This window comes from Carettochelys insculpta, chromosome 17, assembly GCF_033958435.1.
Source record: "Carettochelys insculpta isolate YL-2023 chromosome 17, ASM3395843v1, whole genome shotgun sequence".
Taxonomy (NCBI): domain Eukaryota; kingdom Metazoa; phylum Chordata; order Testudines; family Carettochelyidae; genus Carettochelys; species Carettochelys insculpta.
Window position 1 is genome coordinate 32,032,118 of NC_134153.1, and position 18,550 is coordinate 32,050,667.

The 18,550-nt window shown below is 60.9% G+C and overlaps 1 protein-coding gene across 6 annotated transcripts; it reads left to right on the plus strand.

Annotated features, from left to right (window-relative positions):
- Positions 1–3,461: 3,461 nt before the first annotated feature.
- Positions 3,462–17,176, plus strand: SLA2 (Src like adaptor 2). Of its 6 annotated transcripts, XM_075012003.1 has the most exons (9): positions 3,462–4,330; positions 4,513–4,706; positions 6,533–8,304; positions 8,820–8,919; positions 9,471–9,557; positions 12,040–12,143; positions 14,783–14,932; positions 15,789–15,921; positions 16,263–17,176. In XM_075012003.1, the coding sequence occupies exons 3-9, from the start codon at positions 8,211–8,213 to the stop codon at positions 16,414–16,416; spliced, it is 822 nt and encodes a 273-aa protein (XP_074868104.1). In that variant the 5' UTR covers positions 3,462–4,330; positions 4,513–4,706; positions 6,533–8,210; the 3' UTR covers positions 16,417–17,176. The 6 variants fall into 6 exon arrangements, with proteins under 6 accessions (XP_074868104.1, XP_074868103.1, XP_074868105.1 ...); XM_075012002.1 differs by lacking the exon at positions 3,462–4,330 and having other exon boundaries at positions 4,462–4,706; XM_075012004.1 differs by lacking the exons at positions 3,462–4,330; positions 4,513–4,706 and having other exon boundaries at positions 5,864–6,869; positions 8,166–8,304.
- Positions 17,177–18,550: the final 1,374 nt, after the last annotated feature.

Below are 18,550 nucleotides of genomic sequence, written 5' to 3' on the forward strand. Positions count from 1 at the left end.
CTTCGTGCCGACGAAGGGCATGGAGTTCCTGTTCAGTCACCCACAACCAAATTCTTTGGTGGTGGAGTCGTCGCAACGTGGGGGAACAGACAAACATGCCAAAAAGCTAGAGCTGTTGGGCAGAAAGGTCTACTCCTCCTCCACGCTACTGTTGCCAATGGCAAATTATGCAGCGCATCTAGCGAACCATAATTTCGACAACCACATTAGGTTAACCTCCCTCATGGACTCGCTTCCAGAGGGCACGAAACCAGTGCTCAAGGCCATCATCCGACCATTTTATAACCAGTGGCAAAGGATCACCACAGACAAATGGGTGCTGGAGATCATAGCCACGGGGTACGCCATGCCCTCCCAGTTGCTCCCACCGCCATGACCTCCACCCGGGGCCCCATCTCCAGGAGGCCTCCCATGTAGCGAGGCTCAAGCAGGAGGTAGACCATCTCATGCTTGTAGGGGCAGTGGAAAGAGTGCCGGAGCAACTGCAAGGGAGAGGGTTCTACTCGAGGTACTTCCTCACGGGGAGGTCCATCTTAGATTTTCGAGGCCTCACCGGTACCTGCGCAAGCAACGCTTTCGGATGATCACAAACGCCTCCATCCTTACGGCACTAGACGATGGAGATTGGTTCGCAGCCCTCGACTTACAAGGTCCTACCGTTTGGGCTCTCCTCAGCCCCCAGAGTTTTCACCAAGACCTTGGCAGTGGTGTCAGCCTACCTGCACAGACGGGGTATTTATATTCCAGTATCTGGATGACTGCCTACTCAAAGGGGCCTCGAAGGAGGAGGTACTACGCATAATATGTGTCACAGCAGGCACGTTCTCTTCGCTCAGCCTGCTTATCAATCTGACAAAATCAAAGACAGACCCCACACAGGACATAGAGTTCGTAGGGGCACGCATAAATTCTATTACAGCGAGGGCGTATCTACCAGAGACTCGCTTTCGGGCCATCGGCTCCCTCGCGCAAGGCTTCACCTTCAGCCCTATGGTGCCGGTTCTGACGTGCTTACAGCCGCTGGGCCACATGGCAGCAGCGACGTTTCGTAGAACAGAACGCCAGGTTACACATGCGCAGCATGCAGCACTGGCTGGCGAGCGTATACAAACCGGCAGCACACACTGTTCACAGGATGGCGTCGCCCACAACAGAGGTGCGCAAATCCCTGCAATGGTGGGTAAACCCCGGGAACCTGCTAACAAGGGTACCCTTCCACCAACCACACGTATTGGTTTTTCTTACTACAGATGCCTCCCTCATAGGGTGGGGAGCACACATGGGCGAAGAGGTGACACAAGGGCTGTGGTCCTCCATGGAGCAGTCACTGCACACAAATATACTGGAGCTCAGAGCAGTGTTCAACGCCTGCAGACACTTTCGAGACCAAATGAAAGGCAAGGTAGTCGGGATCAGTACAGACGATACCTCCACCATGTTTTATATAAATCGGCAAGGAGGAGCTCGGTCCCGTGCCTTATGTGTAGAAGCAGTCCGGTTGTGGAACTGCTGCATCGCCAACAATATAACCTTGAAAGCCTCGTACTTACCAGGCGCTCGCAATGTGAAGGCAGACCAGCTGAGCAGGCGTTTCGCACTCACGCACGAGTGGCAGATCCGTCCCGATCTGCTGCAACCGATTTTTCCACGCATGGGGTTTTCCCCAGATAGACCTGTTTGCTACTCAGCACAACAAGAAGTGCCCACGATTCTGCTCCAGGGCAGGACTGGGACGGGGGTCCCTGAGGGACGCCTTCGCGATCTCATGGAGGGGCCCCCTGCTTTACGCTTTCCCTCCCACAGTGCTCATCCACAAAGTGTTGCAGAAAGCCAGGAGGGAAGGAACCTGAATGATCCCGATAGTCCCAACGTGGGATCGACAGCAATGGTTCCCCCTACTCCTGCGCATGTCGGACCGGCCACCGATGTCCCCTCCGGTGGCGCTGGATCTGCTCACGCAAGCCCAGGGGTCCATAGTGCATCCGCACCCCCAAGGCCTGCGACTACAAACGTGGTTAATCCATGGCTCAGCTCCCTAGAGAGCACATGTACGGAGGAAGTGCAGCAAGTCCTAGAAAGTAGCAGGAGGACTTCCACCAGGAAGACCTACAAGCAGAAATGGACTCGCTTTACGGCATGGTGTTCTACCAAACAGCTAGCCCCCTTTCGGTGCCTATGGCTGTGATATTAGAGTATTTACTGGACCTCAAGAGAGGAGGACTCTCGCTATCCTCGTTTCAGGTCCACCTGGCCGCCATTTTGGCGTTCAGACACGAAGAGGAAGGGCACACGGTGTTCGCCCATCCCATGGTTACCAGGTTCTTCAAAGGGCTGGTAAGCCTATACCCCCCTCAGAAACCGCTTCCACCTCCGTGGAACTTGGACCTGGTGCTTAATGCGAAAAGGGGACCACCGTTCGAGCCTTTGGCCACGGTTTCCCTCCGCCTCCTTATGATGAAGACAATCTTTCTTCTCGCAATCACGTCAGCTCGCAGGGTGAGCGAGCTTGAGGCAGTTATGGCAACGCCACCCTGCGCTGTTTTTCCAAGGAGGCGGTAACCATACGGCTGCATCCAGCCCTTGTTCCTAAAGTTTCTTTCTGAGTTTCATACTAACGAACCTATTGTTTACCCTTGTTTATCCAAAGCCTCATAACTCTAACAAGGAGGCGCGCCTACACCTCCTGGACGTGAGGAGGCGCTAGCTTTCTATATGGACAGGACCAAGTCCTTCCGGAGAACGGATAGGCTCCTAGTCTCTATCGCTCCCAAATCAAAAGGAGAAAGTCTCTCTTCGCAGAGAATCTCTAAGCACATCGTATCTTGCATAAAAATGTGCTACAAACTCAAAAAGACTCCTTTACTGGCCACGCCCAGGGCTCATTCCACTAGGGCGGTGGCAGCATCAACAGCCTTTTTTTTCAAGGGCGTTGCGCTAAAAGACATTTGCAGAGTGGCGAGCTGGTCATCCTGTGACACCTTCGCCAAACATTACGCCCTTCACAGGGTATTCCAAGAGGATACCCGTCTCTCGGCAGCGGTCCTCTCGGGGACAAGCTGCACATAATCCGATTACCCACCTCCTATCTTGGGTTACTGCTGGGTAGTCACCTAATGTGGAGCACCCACGGGGACACTCGAAGAAGAAAGAAAGGTTACTCACCGTAGTAACGGTGGTTCTTCGAGATGTGTCCCCGTGGGTGCTCCACTACCCGCCCATCCTCCCCGCTCCGGATCTCTGTTTAGTGTTTTGCAGGAGCATCCGCGGCGGTTGGTCAAGGAACTGGCGGGGACCGGATCGCGCACATGGCCGGGAGCGCGTGGGGGAGCGGCGCGCACCGGCGCATGCGCGGTCCGGCAGAAACTGCTTGGAAGATCCGATCTGCGGCGCCAGGCGAGCCCGACACCTAATGTGGAGCACACACGGGGACACATCTCGAAGAACCACCGTTACTACGGTGAGTAACCTTTCTATTCCTGCTGTCTGATTAATGTCCATTTATTCTTTTACATAGAGACTGTCCAGTTTGGCCAATGTGAATTGCAGTGGGGCATTGCTGGAACTTGATGGCATATATTATATTAATAGATGTGCAGGTAAAAGAGCCCCTGATGGTATAGTTGGTGTTAGGTCCTGTGATGATGTCACTGGTGTAGATATGTGAGCAGAGTTGGCAGCGAGGACCGTTGCAGGGGCTGGTTCCAGGCCTAGAGTCACTGGTTTGTGATTTGTAGGGGCTGGTGAGGATTTGTTTAAGGTTGGCAGGCCTGCCTCCCAAGGTCTGCGAGCGTGAAAGATCAGTGTTCAGGATGGGTTGCAGATCACTGCTGATGCGCTGGAGAGGCCTTAGGTAGGGGCTGTATGTGATGGCCAGTGGTGTTCTCTTGTTTTCCTTGCGAGGCCTGTCTTATAGCAGGTGGCTTCTGGGTACCTGTCTGGCTCTGTCAATCTGTTTCCTCACTTCCTTAGGTGGGTATTGTAGTTTGAGGAAAGCTTGGTAAAGGTCTTACAGATGTTTGTCTCTGTCTGATGGGTCTGAGCAAATACGGGTGTACCTTAGTGCCTGGCTGTAAACAATGGATTGTGTTGTATGCCCTGGATGGAAGCTGGAGGCATGTAGATAAGCGTAGTGGTCTGTGGGTTTTCGGTATAGGGTGGTATTTTTGTGACCATTGCTTATTTGCACAGGAGTGTCCAGGAAGTGGATCTCTTGTGTGGACTGGTCCAGGCTAAGGTTGATGGTGGGGTGGAAACTGTTGAAATCAGCATGGAACTCTTCAAGAGCCTCCTTCCCACGGGTCCAGATGATGATGTCATCAATGTAGCACAGGTACAGGAGGGGTGCTAGGGGGCAAGAACTGAGAAAGAGTTGTTCCAAGTCAGCATTTAAAAAAAAAAAACAACCTTCTTTAAATACCCCTCTGAAACCACCTCCCGCCCCACTCATGCACCTGATGAAGCAGGTCTTTGCCCACGAAAGCTTATGCTCCAAAATGTCTGTTTGTCTATAAGGTGCCACAGGACTTCTTGTTCTTGCTTGGTCTGGGATACCTTGTGTTCCTGGGATGCTGCTTCATGCCCTGGATGTGCTGTGCCATAGCGGGCTGAGGCTGGTTGGCCTGTTACTTCCCCTTGCGTGGGCCAGGCTGTCTAAAACAAAGCATGGGAGATTTGTGTCTGCACCTGATTTGTGCTCTTCAGTGCAGGTAATGTCCTCCAGGATGGCAGGGTTACCCTACAAGCCATCGCTGCCCAGCCTGTTGTGCAGAAACACAACAGCCGTTCTCCCACAGAGGCTGCCCCCCAGAGTGGCTGTGATCTGTAGGCTCTGCCACCAGGGAAGACGGGCTTGGCAATGAGTGAGCACTGCCGGGACCCAGGGCCCTGCCTGAGTTGGGGGGGGCAGGGGGAAGGAGGGACCCCTGTGAATTGCCCCAGGCTCAGCAAGTGGCTGGCTGTCGGGTTGCATGCTCAAAACACCCAGGCACCAGCAGTTTTTTTGTTTCTGTGAAGCAGCCTCCTGCTCTTCTCCGTTGTAAGCACGTGGGCTGGGATGCGGTGATGGCAGTGGTGACACACAGGCTATTTTAGGTGCTGGGCAGATAAGATCTGCGTTGCAGCCTGGAGCAATGCAGCCCTGTAAGGAGTGCACGGCCAGGGGCTGATGGTTGTGAACCAGCTGGTTTTCCACTGGTGGCGTAGCACTCCCTGCATGCGGGACAGTGGCTCCAGCAGTCAGATGTGTGCCCATGTCTTAGCCTCCCCATGCTCCCCGCCACAGAGCAGTGGGGCAAGCCCAGTGTGGGGAGGCTGCACCCAGCATGCCCTGCTGCAGGCTGATGGGCCAGTGTGGGGGGCTGAGTCCAAGCCTGAGGTGCAGAATCCCCCAGGGAGTGAGCTGTTCACTGGTAATACCTGGGTAATGGAGTCCAGGCCCCAGGGCCAGCAGTCACAGCTGGCACCTTCCTGCTGCCCTGCCTGGCAGTGCATGGACAAGTGAGCCCTATGCCAAGCTGATGTGTAGCAAGGAGACAGCAGGAGTCAATCAGTCACTAGCTCTCTGGGCCCTGTGTGGGCGGGCAGCCGGTAGCCAAAGGCTTCAGGGTTATTTTATATGTGCCCCAGGAGACCCATGGGTTGGGTGAAGCGTGTGGGTGCAAATGCCTGTAGGTGAGCAGGTGTGCTTGGGTGTCTGTACTGTACTGATGGGGAGGGGGTCAGGTGTAGGTACCTGTGGGGGGAGGGGTCAGGTGTGCATGGCTCACGTGAGTGAGTGTGCTCAGGTGTCCGTACCTAGAATGGGAGGCGGGGGTTCAGGTGGGGAGGGACAGCTCAGCGGTTTGAGTGTTGGGCCAGGTAAACCCAGGGTGGAGAGCTCAATCCTTGAGGGGACTATTTAGGCATCCGGGGCAAATGGAAGTGGGGGGAAGGGTTGATGCATGGCCCTCCCAAGAAGGCAGGGGCTGGACTGAATGACCTCCCATGGTCCCTTCCAGCTGTGTGAGGGGCGTAGTAACAGAGATAGCTGTGCTAGTCCATGTACAATCAAAACAAAACAGCCGCCCAGTAGCACTGTAAATTCTAACAAAATACTTTATTAGGTGATGAGCTTTCGTGGGACAGACCCACTTCTTCAGACCACAGCCAGACCAGACCAGCCTGTGGCTCTGTCCCAAGAAAGCTCACCAGATAAATTATTTTGTTAGTCTTTTAAGTGCTACTTGCCTGCTTTTTTGTTATGAGAGGGGTGTGTGTGCGCGCGTGCGTGTGCTGGCTTGGGGGTGGGGTACGCACGTGTGCACTGCTCTGGGCGTGTGTAAGCACAGGCAGGAATTCACTGATGGCTCCAGACCAGCGGGGTTCTCAAGGCTGGCTCCAGAGGTGGAGGTGTCCTGTCCCTGCCCGCTTCCCCAGGCCAGCAGGTACTAGTCTCACCCCATGTACAGGGACACCTCCCCCCATGGAGGCAGGATGCTGCAAGCAGCTGCTGTCTGAGCAGAAACAGAAACCAACACTCCTGCCTCCTCTCCAGCACTCGTGCATGTCACAGGAAGCATGAACAGGTCGTGGCTCTGAGGGCTCCGCCAGCTCCTGTCCGTCACACACCTCACACTCGGCACTAAGCTACACAGAAGTATCTAGTACCAGCAGACAGTGGTGCCCAGGAGGGAGACACCGGTCCGCTCCCCGGAGGGTTCACAACAGCTGAATCCATCAGCTGGGCGAGCCGGCTGTGGTGACATCAGAGGGGTCCTAGTGCCTCCCTGCATGCAGGTGGGTTTGCCCAGGTGGGGCAAAGCTGCAGACTCTGCCCAGGTGCCAGCACGCCCTGAGGAGCCCTGTGGCCTCTGCCTTGCAATGAGACTCAAGTAAGTGAGCCAAGCGTGCTCTGTCCGGGGCCTGTGCTGGGCGGGAGGAGGGGACTGGGACCTGCAGAGTCGGGCTGGGGCTGTGCATGCCCTCTGGTGGGTGCCCTTGTGAGGAAGGCAGGGCAGCCTTCAGCCACAGGCTGACCAGCCCTCACTGGGGTCCCTTTAGGGCAGCTGGCTGCCAAGGCGCCCTGCCCAGCTGCTGTAGCTGTCAGGGCCTGGGGCAAGCTGTCCCTGTGCCGTGGAGTGCTGTGTTCACCTGGTCGGCCCAGGCACTCTGCGAAGGGTGATGAGCTCCGGCTTGCAGTGCACCTGGGCTCAAGCACCACCTCTGGGGCAGCGTGGGCAGCACTGGAACCCCCAGCTCAGCAGGGCAGTGCAGCTCTCAGTGGTCTGTGGGGCTGGGGTGCTTCAGTGCACAGGCGACAGCCATGGGGCTTGCTGCGGCCAGCTGCCCGTGCCGGCACAGGCAGGTAGCTACCCCAGGCCCAGTTGCCTCGCAGTGGCCATCGGGTCAGTGAGCACAAACAGTGGAACCCTGGGGGGCTCCTGGACCCCAGCTCTCTGTGGCCCTCACAAGCAGGACCCTGAGCTCCTCCCTTGGGGCCTGTGGGGCAGGGCCAAGGCCCCCCCTCCAGACTGGCAGTGCTGCACTGGCTGTTCCCTATGGCCCTGGCCACAGAGCCTGAGCCATCCCTGACCCATGCAAAGGGGGAGGCTCTGGCCAGATACCTCCACCCCCTCTGTTGCATGGCTCTGGGGCACTGCCCCACTGCCCAACCCCTGCTGGGGCACCTCTGGGCTCTGTTCCTGGGCCCCCTGCCTGCGGCACCCCGGCAGGGCTTGGCCCCCGTGCAGCCACCCCAAACCAGCAGCACCATGTGCCCTGTTGGCCTCCTGGCCCTGGGGCCATTTTCTGACCATGGCTGTGGGGCTGGGCCTGAGGACCCGTGTGGGTGATGTGATGGCACAGGCTGGGGCCTGGGTGTGACCAGCCAGGGTGAACTGCCAGCCGCAACAGGGCTCTGCCTGGGCACCTGCCTGGGCCAGCCTAGCTTGGGAGCAAGTGGCGCGGAGGGGCAGTGGCAGGGACGCTGTATGCTGGAGGCGGGGGGGCAGTTCCCAGGGACCCCACACCCCCCAGGTCGTGGAGGGGCAGTGGCAGGGGCCCCATACGTTTGAGGTGGGGGGTGGCTCCCAGGGACCCGACACCTGCAAGGCACAGGAAGTGGGGGAGGGGCAGCCCGCAGGCTCAGACGTTGAGCTGTCCTTCGGTCCGGCGGCTTTGGCCCCCAGCTGCAGACAGCAAGACCCGTTTGCTGAGGCTGGCTGGCGGCTGGCATGATGGGAAGCTGGCCCAGCAGGAGGAAGCAGCTTGTCGTCCAGCCCACCCCTGCTGCCGCCGCCATGCAGACCGCTGCCCCCGCACAGGCAGGTAGGAATCGGGCCCCTCTGCAGCCTGTGGCCATGTCCCAGTTCTGCCAACGGAGGCCAGGAGTGAACAGCTGGGAGAGCAGCTGGTGGGGCTGATGGAGGCTGTGCTCCAGACAGGCCAGCCCCCACCGGCTCCTGGCTGGGCTGAGGCCTCGGCAGCCAGGGAAGCTGTGTGTGTCCCACTCACACCTCTGCTGCCAGGCTCTTCCCGTCACAGTGCCCTCTGCAAGTGGGCCAGTCCCGCGCGGCCCAGGGAGGAAAGCCAAGACGGCCTTGCAGCGGGGTCTCGTGCTCCACTCTGGCCCTCAGCTGCGCCCCAGAGCGAGAGCACAGCTGGGAGCCCTTCACTTTAGGCTGGGAGCATTGGGTCTTGGGCTGCTGCTTTCGGAGGTGAGGGGTGGTGGCTCTGGCCCGAGGGCAGGGGCACATCTCCAGCCTGCGCACCCCTGCTTGCAGCTCTGGCCAGGCCCCAGCAGGCAGGCTGGGCAGTGCACTCAGGGGCTCTTCTCTCAGCAGATCTGAACAGCTGCATGGCAGTTGCCTTGTGCTCTTTCCCGGTGGGTGAGGAGGCAGAGCCTGTCCTGCGCCCAGGAGAGCAGCTGAGTGTCCTCTCGGAGTAAGTGCACCGCAGGAGCAGCCTGGCTGGCCAGGCCATAGCCCCGGCACAGAGCCTGCCCAGCCCTGGGTGCTCGCTGGCCTGTGCCTGCACCCTCATGGTGTGCACCAGGCTGGGCTGGTTGGCACATGGAGGCTTGGCCCCCACAGCCCCTCCCTCAGACTGGCTGCTAGACACATGGCCCTGGCAGCCTGGCCTGTGGCTCCCCTGGACCCTGGGTTGCCCTGCTGTAGGCTCATGCCATGTATTGCCCATGGCTGGCAATCTCACCCCCTGGGGCCATGCACTGGGTGCCCACGGTGCTGAGCCCTCTGCTGGCCTGTTCCTGGGCTCCCAGCAAGCACCAGTCCCCACGGGCACAGCATTGGCCTGTGGGAAGCCTGGCCCTGCAGATTTTGCCAGGCTCCTATGACTTGACATTCAGGAGCCCCGCCCCCCCCCACCTAGTAGCCAAGGCCCTTGTGAGTGCCATGGGTGAGGGCACAACACAGCCATGGCTCTTGGTTGGCAGCTGTGGCCATGGCATTCCTGGAAACTCGCCTCTCTTGCAGGGACGGGGAGTGGTGGGCTGTGGTGTCGCTTGCCACCGGCGAGGAGTGCCTGGTCCCCAGCAGCCACGTGGCCAAGGTCTGGCACAGGTAGGAGCCCTGCCTGGCCTTTGGCTGATGGGCCAGGGAGCTGTGGCGGTGGTCACAGGGCTGCTGTTTAGCTGTGTCACTGCAGTGTGGCACCAGGGCCCTGCACCCGGTGTGCAATGTGGGGGGTGCCCAGAGAGCCGGGGCCCTGCACCCGGGGTGGGATGGGGCAGGGGCGGGAGCCGGGAGAGCCGGGGCCCTGCACCCGGGGTGGGATGGGGCAGGGGCGGGAGCCTGGAGAGCCGGGGCCCTGCACCCGGGGTGGGATGGGGCAGGGGCGGGAGCTGGGAGAGCCGGGGCCCTGCACCCGGGGTGGGATGGGGCAGGGGCGGGAGCCTGGAGAGCCGGGGCCCTGCACCCGGGGTGGGATGGGGCAGGGGCGGGAGCCGGGAGAGCCGGGGCCCTGCACCCGGGGTGGGATGGGGCAGGGGCGGGAGCCTGGAGAGCCGGGGCCCTGCACCCGGGGTGGGATGGGGGGTGGGAAAGCTGTGTCCATGCTCCAGGCCACAGGGTGCTCTGCTGGCACTGCCCCGTGGGCTGTGAGTGTGGCAGTTCTGCTGGGGGGAGCTGGGGCCTGCCTGGTGGCATGGCTGGCGCAGGAATGGGCCCAGCAGAGCACACTTTCTGGCTCCGAGGAGGGGGGCTCTCGGGGAGCACAGGCAGCCCTAGTGCCAAGCGTGTGGCACACGCGACTACCCCCACGTCTGGGAGCTACAGGTGTCCCCACAGGCTTCCTGCTGCAGCTTCCTCCCCACAGCTATTGTCAGCGCCCTGCGGAGCAGTGCTGGGCTTCAGCGCAGAGCACGAGCCCCCCAGGTACAAAACCTGCCGGGGCCCCTTTGCAGAGATCCCCAGCACAGCCTGGCTGTGTATCCTGTCAGTGCCGGTCACAGCTCAGTACCACGCCCAGGCTGGCGCACACAGCTACACCGATGGCAGTGCCAGTCACAGCCCGGCCGCACTGTGCCAGCACTGGCGCGCACAACAGCCGCCCCAGTGGCAGTGCCAGTCACAGCCCGGCTGCAGTGTGCCAGCACTGGCGCGCACACAGCTACACCGATGGCAGTGCCAGTCACAGCCCGGCCGCACTGTGCCAGCACTGGCACGCACAACAGCTACACCAATGGCAGTGCCAGTCACAGCCCGGCCGCACTGTGCCAGCACTGGCGCGCACACCAGCCGCCCCAGTGGCAGTGCCAGTCACAGCCCGGCCGCACTGTGCCAGCACTGGCGCGCACACAGCTACACCGATGGCAGTGCCAGTCACAGCCCGGCCGCACTGTGCCAGCACTGGCGCGCACAACAGCCGCCCCAGTGGCAGTGGCAGTGCCAGTCACAGCCCGGCCGCACTGTGCCAGCACTGGTGCGCACAGCCGCACCGATGGCCTAGCATGCCGGAGAGGCTCAGCTCTTGCAGGGATGGACTTTCCAGTGCCCTGATGTGCTGGGGGGCTTCTTGGTGCTGGCCATGGGCCAGGCCTGCTGGGTGGGTCAGGTTCACGGGGAAGTGGCTCAGGACGTTAGCATCGCTGCTCCAGTAGTAATTAGTGCAGCTTGTCGGTAGTGTTGTGTCCCAAACACACCGTGTGACCCAGATGCGGCCCAGGGCCCAGTCCAGAGCTCACACAGGAGCAGCCCAAGGATACAGAAGGAGCCACCGGGGCCTCTGGGAGATGAATAGCCCTGGAGAAGGTGCAGCTAGTTCCCAGCCAGCACATCTCGGCTGAGCAGACCCCCTGCTCTCTGCCAGGGGAGGAGAGGAAAGGTTCCCGTTGTCCAGCTCCTGTGCCCTGTACCTGCCCCAGGGAAGCTTGTGCTCTGAAACAGAGCCTGCAAAGCCACCTATTGGGCAGCTCTGCCACCACCTTGTAGGGGCTGTCCCTGGCCAGCGAGAGGCCTGTGCGCTGCCGGTGGTGGTGCGTCTGACGGCTCACCATGGCACGAGGGCTTGGTACTGCCTACAGGTTGGGCTCTCGCCATGCTCCAGGCAGATGCAGCCATCACTTCCTGGGGCCCATGTTACAGCCTGGCTACTACGCTGTTGCATCCTGCCTGCTTGGGGTGCCTGCGTGCTGGGGAGGTGTAATGGTGCTGGCCCAGCCCTGCCACCTCCCAGCACTCCCCTGAGGCCACGCTGGGTTTTGCTGCTGGTCCCCGAGCACTCCCTGTGGGGCTGTATGCGGGGAGCTGTGGCAGCTACCCTGTGCTGATGGGGGACATTGTTCAGGGTGTGTCATTGTCTGTTCCCGCCCCACCCCTGGCCAAGAAAGCCTGGGCCGAGTGTCCCAAACAGCCTGGCTGCTCGGCAGGGCTCTGGGGAGCACGTGGCTGAGGTGGGACACAGGCTACCTTGCAGGCCACCTCCCGCCGAGTCAGGCACTGCCTGTCCTGGGGCAGCTCTGCAGAAGGGCCAGCTGTGGGGCCAGCCCAGGAGCCACTGTCTGCTGCCAAAGCCCCATGCCCAGTGCCCGGTTGTTGCTGTCAGGTGGCTGTATGAGGGTGTTAGCCGGGAGAAAGCTGAGGAGCTGCTCCTTCTGCCGTGCAACCACAGTGGTTCCTTCCTGATCCGAGAAAGCCAGACCAGGCGAGGTAAGTGACTCTCTGCAGAGCTGCTACCACCTGCCCAGGCTGTGGCAGAGGGGCCAGGGATGCTGGGCCGGGTCCTTTCAGCCAGCGGGAGTCCTGCAGCAAGATTCCTGGGCACTGCCCACCCCAAGGTGGCCAGCCTCACATCAGTGTCAAAGCATCAGAGAAGAGTAGGCAGGAAGGAACCTCAGGAGGTCATAGAGACCAACCCCTGCCCAAAGCAGGATCAACCCAACTAAGTCATCCCAGCCAGGGCTTTGTCAAGCTGGGACTTAAACACTTCTAGGGATGGAGATTCCACCAGCTCCCCAGGTAACACATTCCAGCGCTTCACCACCTCCTGGGGAAATTAGTTTTCCCTAATATCCAACCTACATCTCCTCCACAGCCACTTGAGACCATTGCTCCTTCTTCTGCCACCCTGACAACAGCCTCTCTCCATCCCCTTTGTAATCCACCTTCAGGTAGTTGAAGCTATCAAGTCCCCTCTTGCTCTTCTGTAGACCAGATAACCCCAGTTCCCTCAGCATGTCCTCATAAGCCATGTGCCCCAGCCCTCCAATCACTGCCATTGCCCTCCACTGGACTCTAGTGTAGGGGCAGCCCCAAGCAGGACACAATGCTCCAAATGTGGCCTCCCCAGCACCGCACAGAAGGGAACCACCACTCCCCTCCGTCGGCAGGCAACACTCCGACTGACACAGCCCTGTACATGCAGCCTCCAGTCCAGCCCTAGGACTCACCCTTGCCCCTGCTGCCATCCCCAGGCTGTCCCTGACACAGGAAGAGCTCCAGGGGTGCCTCCATGAATGTGGCTCAGGACAGTCTAGCCTGGACTGGTGCCCCACGGGGACTTGCCGAGTGCCCCAGGGCAGCCCGGCCTTGCTCATGACGACACACTGCTGAGGCACAGGGCTCCCAGTGCTGAAGCGCATGGCAGCCCTAGCTGCTGCTAGAATTGCCTTCTGAGGCCGCTCATTGGCCTCAGAGTTGCCAAACTGCTCCTGTGCCTCCTGGGGGTGCAGAGCCCAGGCCTGACCCTCTGCTGCTCACTGCCCAGGGCTCCCGGCCCCACCTAGGCTCAGCAGACGGGAGGCTGGTGTGCAGCACGTCCCCTGTCCCAGCGGCTGGTTGGCATGGACGGCACAGTACAGCACAGCACTGCCAGGCTGGTGAGGAGGCAGCAGCGCCTGCTGGCTCTGAGATGGGAGCCCTGCTCACCGGCGCAAGGCAGGTGCTTCGCGGTTCTGTGCTCCCGTGGCAGGTGGAGGATGACGTGCCCCCAGTGCACTGTAGAGCAGCCCCAGGCACCAAGACTTGGCTGGAAACCTGGGCCCCCTCAGGCTGTTTCCCCCGAGTGGGGCTAGTGGTGCAGAGCAGGGGCCCAGAACCTGACCCAGACCTGTCCTTAAGCCCATCGTTGGCCACGCAAGGCAGAGGCTGTGGTGTGCTCCCCGGGGCGAGGCGGGAGGGGTGCCCAGCTCAGTGCCTGGGAAGGGGTGTGGCCCAGGGCAGTCAGCCCTTCTGCTACTCGGCCTGCGGTGCTGGGCCCTGCTCCCGCCTTCCCTCCCTCCAGCCGAGTGGTGGCACTTCCAGGGGACCCAGAGCTCCACCTGCTGCTGCCCGTGCTGGCGGGCGGTGCTGTGGGCCCCTTTGAAAGGCCAGGCCTTGGGGCCATGTCCCCTTTGCCCCCCGGCCGTCGTCAGGCCTGACAAGGCAAAGGCGCTACCGCTGCGAGCAGCTGCCGAGCCAACAGGCGCAGCCCCACGGAAGTGTGGGGCAGGAACCTGCCCCTGCACACTGCAGCCACGGTGCCCCCGGCTCCTGTGACCTGCCCCAGGGCCCCGACGGGAGGCTGCAGATGCGCAGGGCCCGGGGGCTGAATTCAGCAGCTGTTGTCTGAGGCTGCCTGCCCAGCCTGTGGTGCAAGGCGGGGTGACGTGCTCAGTGCACTGGCCTTATCTGCCATCGCTCGCATCTGCAGCCGAGCTGGTGGTTTCCTGAGTGCGCTGGGTTCACCTCGCACTTCCTCCCCCTGCTGAGGGCTGCCTGCAGCAGCTGTCCCCCGGCGGAGGAGCTGCAAGCCCTAGTCGGTGCACCCCGCCCCAGGCGTGACCCCACTGGTGGACCGGCTGCGGGTGCCTCCCGTATGCCTCGACGGGCACTGGGGTAAGCTCCCAGCCCTCGGCACAGGGCTCTGCTGTGGTCTGAGGAGTGGGCTGGTCTCTCCCAGTGTGCTGGGGGCCTCTGTTGGATCCGGGAGTTAAGTGGCGCCCCCGCCACACAGGGAGGGGCGGTGTAAGGGCGGACGAGCCTGGCTAGGCCCCCAGGACTCTGCTGCTTGGCTTGGGGCTGAGGCATGGGCAGGGCAGACCCCAGTGGGCAGCTGATTGGTGATGCCCTAAATTGCTCCTGGCCAGTCGCTGGCATGCCCAGTCTCACAGTCCCTTTGTGAAGCATGGGGCCGTGCTCCCTCTACAATGGTCCCAGCCTCTGGGGCTGCTGCTGGGCCATGGGGGCTGTGCAGCTGCAGGGAGGGCGCCATGCTGGCAGGGCAGGTGACCCCGGCCCCTCCAAGTGCTGTGCCTGGCTGCAGCAGGGGGCTGGACACAGGGCCCTTCAACATGCTTGTGCCCCTGCAGGTGGCTACTCCTTGTCCGTCAGGCACAGCAACCGCGCCTCCTGGGACTCCGTCAAACACTATCGCATCCACCGCCTGGAGAACGGCTGGCTCTACATCGCCCCACGCCTCACCTTCCCCAGCCTGCAGGCCCTAGTGGACCATTACTCTGGTAAGAGGCGGGCTCCACAGCTCTGTGCCACAGTGACAAAGGGGCTGGACTGTGGCGCTCTGGGGCCCGGGCAGCTGAGGTCTCAGGTGGCCACCCTGGGGAGAGAGGTGCTGCCCGACTGATTGCCAGGGCACCCCCAGCCAGCACCATGTGCCTATGGGAGGTGCACATCCACACACGCCTCCATGCACAGAAAAACTTATTCCACCCATGGATGGAAAAACACGGAGGGTGGGTTGGTGCCAGCCTGCTCCAGGGGGCAGCCAGAGCACGAGCCCAGCCTGGCTCTCCCATCTCCATGGGGCTGGATTGCTGTGGTTCTTGCCTTTCGGGATCGGGTTGCTTCGAGCAGCCCAAGTGCGCCAGTTGGTGTCACCCCTCCAAGGCCCTGCCCCCTCCCAGTCCTGTCCTGCGGCAGGGCCACGCCAGGGGCCCGCTGCCCATGCCCCCGTGAGGACCGGGGGGTGCCCAGAGCCAGGGTTGGTCACGTGACTGTGCTGTCCCCCCCATGCACTTGGGGGGTGGGCGATGCTCCTCCCCGCTTGCCCTAGCCAGGCCCCATGTGTGCACAACTCGCAGGGCTGGTGGCAGATCAGGCTGCCAGGGGTTGGTGCAGTCTAGGGGCTCAGCCCCTCCCGGCAGCATGTGCCAGCTGTTCTGCCTGCTCCGGCCTGCGCAGCAGCGCTCACGCTGGGGGTGCGGAGAGGCAGGGCCCCCCCGCAGCTCTGCGCATGTCCAGCAGCCCGGCCCTGTCAGTGCAATGGGGCCAGGCCACGGGCCAGTGCAGCTCGCGTGTCCGTGAGGGCCGGGCCGCGCTGGAGCGCCGTTGCTGATGCTCGCTGCGTCTCTGGCCCAGAAATCGCAGAGGGGCTGTGCTGCCTTCTCAAGGAGCCATGCTTCATCCAAGGAGCCGTCCGAGCCCCAGCCCAGGCGCTGCCCCCGCCCGTGGTGGTGAAGAAAGCCACTCTCAACTGGCAGGAGCTGAACAGGTAGGAAGCACTGGCAGCTGGTGCTGTGCCTGGCTCGTGCCAGGGCTGGGGCGGCTCCGTGGCTGTTGAGGTGGCAGGTGGGGAGCCCTGCTCAGGGGTCCCACAATGCCCCCTGGTGAAGGCTCGAGGGGTCACGGCTCCCCCAGGTTTGGGCGTGAGCAAGGAGGCCGGCCTTGGATTTGGGAGGGGAGAGCCGAGCATTGGGCCGTGAGAGGGGACAGCTGCTTGGGCCAGGGCCTGCTTGTTTCCCAGCTGGGGCTGAGGGCTTGGGGGGCAGAGGGATCTGGGCAGTGCCAGCAGCCAGGGTGGCTGTGCTGAATTGGCCTCTCCTCTCTCTGCAGCGCTGTCCTGTTTTCAGAGGCACCGCCCGCAGATGAGGAGTCCCCTGTGAGCCTGGGCTTGCGGGAAGCCATCAGCTCTTACCTCTTTCTGAGTGAGGGGCTGCCCCCGGAGAGCGGCTCTGGTGAGAAGGACAGTGAGTGGAAGAGCGCCTGAGGGCTGTTCGCAGCACACAGCCCCAAGGACCATGGGGCTCAGGTCACGGCCACCCCAGCTGCTTCCGCAGCCACCAGACTCCCCCCACCCACCATGGAGCCTATAAATTATTGGCCGGATGTCCTAGTGGAAGTAATGCATTGCTGTTCTGAACGGGCCCTGCGCCTGGCTGGCCTTGTCTCACGCTTGTACCAGGGCTGGGGCAGCTTTGGTCCTGCCTCGGGCCCAGCTCGGTTGGGATCCCCATTTGTGCAAGGAACCCAGTACCTGCTGCTTGGCGTCGTTCTTCCGCACCCGTGCTGGTGGCTTTGGCTGACTGAGCTGCAGTCTGTTAATCCCACCTGGGCTCAGCCCCCAGCAAAGCCCAGCTGGAAAGGAAGAGCCCCTGATGCCTCCCTACTAACCCAAACACCCAGGGCTTCCTTGTCCTCCCACTTGCCAGACTCTATTGTGCCTGATGTGAGAGGTGCCCTCAGCGTGCTGGTTAACAGCACTGTGTACTGCCTCCCAGCTCGTTAACAAAGCTGCTGCCGTGCAAAGGGGCATTAAATGTGCACGTATCTCTCTTCTCACAAACTCACATGCTGGCTAGTACGTCTTAAAATACCACACAAGCCAAAGAAGCAACAAGTGCCGAGAACATGCAGAACACTTGACTTGTATTTCTGCTGTGTTTAGGTCCAGCAAAGGACAGAGCCAACTGTGCAGTACGTTTATTACTGAGTCTGCAGAATAACCCCTCTGTAAATAAACTTCTACGATCTGCAGCTATTTGTGGTTTTTTATTTGCTTTCCCTAAAGTTAATTAAACATTTCAGGGCAATTCGCCATAGCAGCCCCCGGGGCGGTGGCGGCACTCTGAGGCCACCAGAAGTTTGTCAAGAGCCCTTCTAGAGCCAAGACTTAGCAAAGCAACTGTCTTGGCTCAAACTCTTTTCTTACAAGTCCTTTTCCTTCCAGGCTTGGCCTTCTGCAGAGGGGCAAGGGGCTGGGTTCTCATGTCGTCCCAGGTGAAAGCTCTTTGCTGTGACGCATTCTTGTTAATGTTCAGTTCCCAGAGACCCCAACTCCCCTTGGCTGAAGGCCCCATCAGTGCCAGCTTGCGAGAGGCTTGGGTCTTTCCAGTGATGGGTGCCAGCATGGCTTTTCCTTTTGCCATGAGAGCTTCCCAGTTCCCTGTTTTGCCCAGACTCCAGCTGACTGCAGGCTGTTCTGTCCTTCCTGTGGGCTTCCCATCCCATGCAGGTTCCTAGGGAAATGGGGCTGCTGTTGCTTTGGTCACCCCCTGCCCAATGCCCTGGCAGACTGAGAGATGGCTGCCGTCACTGCGCGCTTAGAGGGACCCTCTGTCTGGTCCCTGACTTTAAAGGCTAATGTCAGTGGGTCTGCCCAGTGCCGCCTGAGTGTGGACGCAGCCGTTGGACCGTGCGCTTGCTCACCAGGGTGTCAGTTGTTTACCGAAAGGCCTTTCTGTGGTGCTCCTCCACCGTGCGGGGATATGGGCTGTGCTGAGGTCCAGCCCTGCCCAGCTTTGTTCACCTGCTAAGTCAATGTAGTCCCTTGATGCAAAGACAACCCCCCCATTGTCCGGGCCGGATGGGCTTGTGCCTGGCTCTAAGGGCATGTTGTAAGGGCAGCGTTCTCCTCACATCTGTAGCTCTTTGCCATGGGTCTGTGCCGCAGCCAGTGCATGGGATATTCTGGCTGAGTGAGGGAGATCTTGGGGCCATGCCAGGAGTGTGGCAGCCTGGCCAGGGTTGCTGACCCAGAGAAGTGACTGACTACTGGCATTGGCATCACACACGGGCCCTGCTCCCTTTCATTCCAGTGGGCTGTGCTGCCCAGAGCTCGGCTCGGTACATCTGAATTCACCCTACTGCCGTGTGCCACTCTGAGCTGTTACACTCACATGGGCCAGGGAGCTTCAGGAGCCTGCAGGTGCTCACACCAAGAGGGTCACCCGAAGCAGCAGCAGGCAGAATGCCAGCATCAGGCCAGGACACGGACAGGGCTTTCAAAGGAGAGTCCGTGAGATCTGTCTTAAAACAAGTTCTGGGCTCCCCCTCTGCCTGCTGGGAGCTGAGCCCGAGCTGCACATGGTCCCTCTCCACAGCAGGGCCCAGAACCTCCCGTT